This window comes from Theropithecus gelada, chromosome X (assembly GCF_003255815.1).
Source record: "Theropithecus gelada isolate Dixy chromosome X, Tgel_1.0, whole genome shotgun sequence".
In the NCBI taxonomy this organism is placed as follows: Eukaryota; Metazoa; Chordata; class Mammalia; order Primates; family Cercopithecidae; genus Theropithecus; species Theropithecus gelada.
In genome coordinates, this window is record NC_037689.1 from 17,814,166 (window position 1) to 17,821,859 (window position 7,694).

A 7,694-nucleotide genomic window follows, 5' to 3' on the forward strand; every position below is an offset into this window, starting at 1 on the left:
CTTAGTCTTATAATATTACATGATACTCTGTGACTTTTCTATTCTATAATTTTTTTCTTCTTTTTTCCAGACAGGGCCTTGCTCTGTCACCCAGGCTGGAGTGCAGTGGTATAAACACAGCTCACCACAGCCTCAACTTCCTGGGCTCAAGACATCCTCCCACATCAGTCTCCTGCATAGCTGGGACTATTGGTGCTCGACACCATGCCCAGGTATTTTATTTTTTTTTGTAGAGCTGGGGTCTCACTATGTTGCCCACACTGGTCTCAAACTACTGAGTTCAAGCGATCCTCCTGGCTCAGCTTCCCAAAGTGCTGGGATTATAGCCATGAGTCAGTGTGCCCAGTCTGGTTTTTTAAAAATTTAAAACCCATTGAGTTAATGACCATTAATGGTTGAAACATCTGAATACACCTGTCCTCAGCAGTACTTTGTGCGACATTTCCAATACTTAGTATTACACAGAGACACAGGAGTGTCCCCATGAAGAAGTGACAGCTTGGCCGGGCATGGGGGCTCACACCTGTAATCCGAGCAGTTTGGGAGGCTGAGGCAGGCGGATCACCTGAGGTCAGGAGTTCGAGACCAGCCTGACCAACATGGAGCTAAAAATACAAAATTAGCCAGGTGTGGTGGTGCATGCCTGTAATCCCAGCTACTTGGGAGGCTGAAGTAGGAGAATCGCTTGAATCCAGGAAGCAGAGATTGTGGTGAGCCAAGATCGCGCCACTGTACTCCAACCTGGGCAACAAGAATGAAACTCCGTCTCAAAAAAAAAAAAAAAGTGACAGCTTGGTGCACCCTGAATTCATGTGAGTTTTCTTACTTCTTCTTCTTTTTTTTTTTTTTTTTGAGACGGAGTCTTGCTCTGTTGCCCAGGCTGGAGTGCAGTAGTGCAATCTTGGCTCACCACAACCTCTGCCTCCCAGGTTCAAGCGATTCTCCTGCCTCAGGCTCCCAAGTAGCTGGAACTACAGGTGCATGCCACAATGCCTGGATAATTTTTGTATTTTTAGTAGAGATGGGGTTTCACTTTGTTGGCCAGGCTGGTCTCGAACTCCTGACCTCGTGATCCACCTGCCTCAGCCTCCCAAAGTGCTGGGATTACAGGTGTGAGCCACCACGCCCAGCCTTCATGTGGGTTTTCAAAACCCACCTCTTCAAATACAGAGAGGACATTAAAAAGATTACAATTTCCAGAATGTTGACAAATGCAGTCATAGCATGCAGTGTAGAGAACAGCTTGGGTTCCTGGGTGAGTGGTGAGCAGCATATGCACTTTTCTTGACTTGACTGCCTTATAGTCTGTCAGGAATCTCTGCCTGTTGTGACCAGCTTAGGATAGTTCTGCTGCAAACCACAGAGATGGGCACGGCAGGCCAGCAGAGCCAGCATTTGCAACTCAGCCTGCAAAGCCTTATTCTTGCAGCCTATGCTAAACGAGCTGCTGACGCTGAGGCAGACAGAACAGTCAAACACCATTTGTTCCCACCGCAACCCTGAGAAAAGCTGGGTTTGGTAGGGCCCCTAGGTGGGATTTGGTAGCCCCACCCTCAGACACAGCATACCCGAGCCATGCATGCTTGCTGCAGGCCTGGCTGGCCTTTGCCCTTGCAGTCAAGCCTGGGGGAATATAGTTGGCCAACTCCCAACCTGAGAAATCTCTAAATCCCCTTTCCCAGCTACTGGCTGCCTCCTTCCCTCTTGGCTGTTAGTCAGCCCCGAAGTGTGCAGCCCATAATAATTTCCACACCTAATGGAATCATCCAAGCTGGAGCCTCCCTGCCCCGCTCTCTGTGTCTTCCGGACATTCTTCCCACAAAACGCTAAGAAAAAAGGATTCTGTGGCCTCCTGGGAGATTCACAATGAATGTTAGCATATGAAAGACTCTGAAAAGTCCAGCAGTACAGAAACCGGTTTAACCTTTTTTTTTTCAATCCTCGGACTTTACAAATTTATTTGTCCACAAACACACCCCCTGCTGCCCCTTTTTTCCCTACCCTGCCCTAAAGTTCCTTTGTGGCTAGGGCCAGCCCTGGGAATAACTGTGGAGTAAATGAACTGGATCTTTGTTTTAAACGCCTCCTAAAACATCTCAGACCCCAGGAACCACCGCCACCCTTTGTCTTAAGTCTCTCTCCCATCTCCTTTCTCTCACGTCCTGCCCACCTTCCTGAATCCTAGTGTTTCCAGGTCCCTGGAGAGGAGGAGGAGGATTGTGGTAGGAAACAAAGGACTTGGGTATAATGGGTTACCCCGCCAGGAGAACTCGGACGGCTAACTACTTAGCCAATGGAAGTCTCTCTAATTCAGGCCTTGCAGGCACTGTTGCCTGGAAGATGGTGGGATGGGGTGGGGAGGAGAGAGGAGGGGAGAGGAGGGGAGGGGATGTGAAGCCCTAGAAGCTTCCGAGTCCTAGTCTTCCCACCCGAGGGCCCACGTTCATTCTTAGCCCACGTTCTTTTCCAATGGATGCCCGTGTGACAAGAGCAGAAATACATACCATCCTCCCCCTCGAGTGGCATGTCCCTGTGTTCTCCCTGGGGCCATCTCTGGAGGGAAACGGTTCATTTCACCCTCCACTGGGATTTTCACCTCTGCCCCCCATCCCGTCTCCTCTCCCCTTTCCACAAACACTCTCAAGCCCAGTTAAGCAAACTTTGCCCCTCTGGCCAGTCAGTCCATCTGCAGGCCAAACACCACGTGCTGGGCCACACTGGGCAGGAGACAAGAGGTGAGGAGAAACCAGGGCTGCCGGCCAGCGCCTCCCACCCCACGGGAGGAGAAGCTGTAGGACAGGGAGGCGTTGGCCAGCCCCCAAGTGGTGTTGGCCTCCTCCTCCACCAGGACCCTCGGGGCCAGCAGCTTGGAGAGGAGGCTGCTGAACCTGCTCACGGTGGTGGCCGCTGGTTCTGGGGACGGGCCTGGACTGGACGTGGTGAGGTTCAGCTCCTCGGGGTCCACACAGAGGCCATTGGAGGAGCGCCCGAAGGTCACCCGGCTGAGGTCCAGGCCGGCCACGGAGCCCGGGGAGGCGCACGGCACGTCGGTGACACGCCCGGAGCCCTCCATCCAGTCCCGCAGCCACTCCAGGCGGCAGTCGCAGCACCACGGGTTGCGGAAGAGGAAGAGGCGGCCCAGGAAGAAGCCGGGCTGGAAGGCGGCCCAGGCGAGCACGGTGAGGCGGTTGCTGTTGAGGTGCAGGGCGAGGAGGCCCGAGAGGTTCTGGAAGGCGCCCTCCTCCACGAAGGCGATGCTGTTGCGGTCCAGGTAGAGCAGCTCGAGCTCGGCCAAGTCAACGAACCAGGCGCGCGCCACGCGGTCCAGTGCGTTGCCACCCAGGTTGAGCGTGCGCAGGCGCCGCAGGCCGCGGAAGGCGTCGGCCGGGAGCTCGGCCAGCAGGTTGTCGTTGAGCAGCAGATGCTCCAGGACGCCACAGTCACCGAAGGCGCCAGCGTGCACGGCACGGACGCGGTTGGCCTGCAGGCTGAGCGAGCGCAGGCGGCGCAGGCCCTGCAGCGAGCTGGAGGCCACCGCCTCGATGCGGCCCCGCTCCAGGTGCGCGTGCGTCAGGTTGGCCAGGCCCCGTAGCGCGCCCGGCACGCGGCGGAACAGGTTGTCGAAGGCGGCGAGCTCGCGCAGGGCCGGCAGTTCGGCCAGGAGGCGCTCGGGCACGCTGAAGAGGCGGCAGGCGGCTAGGTCCAGGCGGCGCAAGCGGCCGAGCGCCGCGAAGGTGCGCGCGTGCAGGTAGCGTAGATCGCCGTTGTGCGCCAGGCGCAGCTCAGCCAGGCGCGGCAGGCCCTTGAAGGCGCCGGGCGTGATGAAGGACAGGTTGTTGTGGCGCAGCGACAGGCGGCGCAGGGACGGCAGCGTGCCGAAGGCCCGCTCGCCCAGGAAGCGCAGGCCGTTCCGGTCCAGGTCGATGGAGACCGCCTCGCACGGGAAGTCGGCCGGCACCCGCAGGAGGCCCGCGCGGTCGCAGCGCACTGAGCAGCCGCGCTCCACAGTGCTGCAGGCGCAGGCGGCAGGACAAGCCCGAGCGCAGGTCCCCACGGCCCGGGCTCTGGGCAGGCCGAGGACCACCACTGCGGGGACAGGGTGGTGGGGGGTCGGGAAGGAGGAGAAAAGAGAAAAAAGGAGCAACAGTCAGCCAAAGGTCACCCCAGGAAAAATCCTGCCTGCCCGGGCAGCAGGATGCAGGCCCTCCACCGAGTTATCCTGTGTCCGGCGCATGGCCTCTTCCCACCTCCGCGGCCTCACACGGGTTTATCCACCTAAGACACCTGCTCCTTTGCTTTCCAGTTACCTTAATCAGCAAAACCCAGCTGCAATCCCTGCAGCTGACCCCAATCTAAACTCCCTCCTGCCTGTACCACCACTCGTGTGCTCCCAGTGTGGCAGGCCAGGTTTCACTAACGCAGGCCTCCTATAACAACTGTTTCAGCACTGACTGAATGGTTAAGTATTAAAAGCTGGCCCGTCGCAGTGGCTCACGCCTGTAATCCCAGCACTTTGGGAGGCCGAGGTGGGTGGATCACCTGAGCTCAGGAGTTCACACCAGCCTGAGCAACATGGTGAAACTCCGTCTCTACTAAAAATACAAAAATTAGCCGGGCGTGGTAATGGGCGCCTGTAATCCCACCTACTCGGGAGGATGAAGCACGAGAATCCCTTGAACCCGGGAAGCGGAGGTTCCAGTGAGCTGAGATCACGCCACTGCACTCTAGCCCGGGCGACAGAGTGAGACTCCGTATGAAAACTAAATAAATAAATAATATTGCCCGCGACCACGTGTGTTGGTGGCGGTGGCGTGGGCAGAACCCAGGCTTCGCGGCTCGGGGCCTGCCCGGGCCTCTACTGCAGGGCGCCGGCAGAAGTGGGGGCGCCAGTAGTCACAGACCTCGCCAAGACAATGCAGGCTCCAGTGACCTTTCCCGTGCCTGTGCTCCAGCTGCCCCAAGGCCCTGATGGCCTCAGCCATGGCTTTGCCCCTGATGGATGCAAAGCCCCCCTGAAGCCAGAGGTTCCTGAAATCCGGGAGTGTCCTGTAGCTCAAGAATCCCTGGAATCCCAGGAGCAGCGGGCCTGAGCCGCCCTTCTGGAGCGTTACCTCTGCAGCCTGCTAGCCATGGTGAATCGTAAGGTGAGCTTCACGTTGCACGAGGGTGTGCGTGTGGCCACCCACTTTGGAGCCACTGACCTGGATGTGGCCAACTTCTACGTGTCACAGCTACAGACTCCCATAGGTATGCAAGCAGAGGCGCTGCTCTGATGTAGTGACATTATTTCATATACCTTCAAGCCATAAAGATATTGTTCACCTTTCTGCTTGAGGCTAAGCCACTGTATCCCAGGTCTCCCAATGTTCCCGAGCCAGGAACTCTGGGTCCCATGGAATTATGAGCTCCCTTGGAATTTTGAGCCAAGCTTTAAGGAAGTCTGGACTCCTGAGACCTCCTGAATCTAGTCAGTAAAATTCTGCAACTCTAAGAATTCTAAGATCCCATTGGAAGGAATGCTCTACCTCGCAGAACTCTGAATTCTACAGAAATATGGGCCTGATGCCATTTCCTGAAGACTGGGGCATCGGGGTGTGGTGATAAAGGAGGACAAACTTTACAGGGGGAAGTTGTTTATTAAAGAGGTTGCAAAGTTCAGCCACCCTGAAGATACTCCCCAGTGCTCCCCTCCTTCTAAAGAACCAGTTACCCCAGGAAAAAAAAATATATATATATATATATATATATATATACACACACACATATATATACACACACACACACACACACACATATATATATATATATATACACATATATATATATACACCAGTGCCCTTATACAAAGACTGGAGGGTAACAAAAGCCCAAAAAGAGTTTTGCCCAGGCCTGTCCTGGGCCTTAAAGCATGACAAGATAATGAAATAATTCTTTTTTTTTTTTTTTGAGACGGAATCTCGCTCTGTAGCCCGGGCTGGAGTGCAGTGGCCGGATCTCAGCTCACTGCAAGCTCCGCCTCCCAGGTTTACGCCATTCTCCTGCCTCAGCCTCCCGAGTAGCTGGGACTACAGGCGCCGCCACCTCGCCCGGCTAGATTTTTGTATTTTTTTAGTAGAGACGGGGTTTCACGGTGTTCGCCAGGATGGTCTCGATCTCCTGACCTCGTGATCCGCCCGTCTTGGCCTCCCAAAGTGCTGGGATTACAGGCTTGAGCCACCGCGCCCGGCCATGAAATAATTCTTAACAGGACCGATTTAGGATTAAACAAGTTTTACTGGGGGTCTGAACTCCCCAGACCTCCACAAACAAGTTTATTGGGGGTCTGAAGGAACTCCCCAAACCTCCATGATTTAGCAGGAGACAAGATAAGGGTAGTCACCCCAGCACCTGGACCCATCTAGATTAAGTAAATTTACTGAGGCTCCAGAGGAAGGTCTTTAAAACTCAAGATTTTAGTTATAGATTAAAAGAAGGTAATCACTTATGCCTTCAGATGAATGCACACTTACACGTGGACATATAGCTTAGAAGGTGTATAAACTCTGGGTCAGGTGCGGTGGCTCACACCTGTAATCCCAGTACTTCGAGAGGCCAAGGTGGGCAGATCACCTGAGGTCAGGAGTTCGAGACTAGCTTGGCCAACATGGTGAAACTCCGTCTGTACTAAAAGTACAAAAATTAGCCAGGCATGGTGGCGGGCACCTGTAATCCCAGCTACTCAGAAGGCTGAGGCAGGAGAATTGCTTGAACCTGGGAAGCGGAGGTTGCAGTGAGCTGAGATAGTGCCATTGCACTCCAGCCTGGGTGACAAGAGTGAAACTCCATCTCAAAAAAAAAGTATATAAGCTCTGTAAAACTTTATAATTTTGAGTTGGTCTGGAGATATTTTCCAGGCCTTTTCCTTGTAACCAGTTACAGAAATAAAAACTCCCTCCTTTCCCAGTTCATCTGCATCTCATTATTGGGCCGTGAGAAATAGCAACCCCACCCTCAGTTTGGTCAGGAAACACTAGAATGTGGCCTTGAGGGTTTGTTGTCTGCAGGCCCTGGGGGATCTCCGAGGGCATTGCTGTAGCCTACCCTCTAGACCTGCACTGCCCAATACAGTAGCCACTAGCCCCATGGGCTACTGAGCATTTGAAATGTGGCTAACCCAAATTGAGATGTGCTATGCATATAGAAGACACACCAGATCTCAAAGACTTAAAAAGAGTAAAATACTGCATCAGTGATTTTTTTTTTTTTTTTTTTTGAGACCGAGTCCTCATTCTGTCGCCAGGCTAGAGTACAATGGTGCTATCTCGGCTCACTGCAACCTCCACCTCCCAGGTTCAAGTGATTCTTCTGCCTCAGCCACCCAAGTAGCTGGGATTACAGGTATGTGCCAACACACCCAGCTAATTGGGTTTTGCCATGTTGGCCAGGCTGGTCTCAAACTCCTGACCTCAGTTGATCCGCCCACCTCGGTCTCCCAAAGTGCTGGGATTATAGTTGTGAGCCACCGCACCCAGCTGCATCAATGATTTTTATACTGATTACATGTTACAATGGTATTTTAGATATATTGGGTTAAATAAAATATTAAAATTAATGTTAACTGTTTCTTTTTACCTAGATATATTGGGTTAAATAAAATATTAAAATTAATGTTAACTGTTTCTTTTTACCTTTTTTTTTTTTTTTTTTTTTTTTTT

General features: G+C 53.2%; 1 protein-coding gene and 1 pseudogene across 1 annotated transcript in view; one reads left to right on the forward strand and one right to left on the reverse strand.

Moving 5' to 3' along the window:
- Positions 1-1,909: 1,909 nt before the first annotated feature.
- NYX (nyctalopin) overlaps positions 1,910-7,694 on the reverse strand; it is a 26,743-nt gene continuing 20,958 nt past the window's right edge. Inside the window, exon 3 of the mRNA XM_025373383.1 lies at positions 1,910-4,086. Coding sequence (XP_025229168.1) covers positions 2,678-4,086 — 1,409 coding nt within the window. The 3' untranslated portion in view covers positions 1,910-2,677. The remainder of the gene's footprint in view (positions 4,087-7,694) is intronic.
- LOC112616425 lies at positions 4,914-5,309 on the forward strand (annotated as a pseudogene).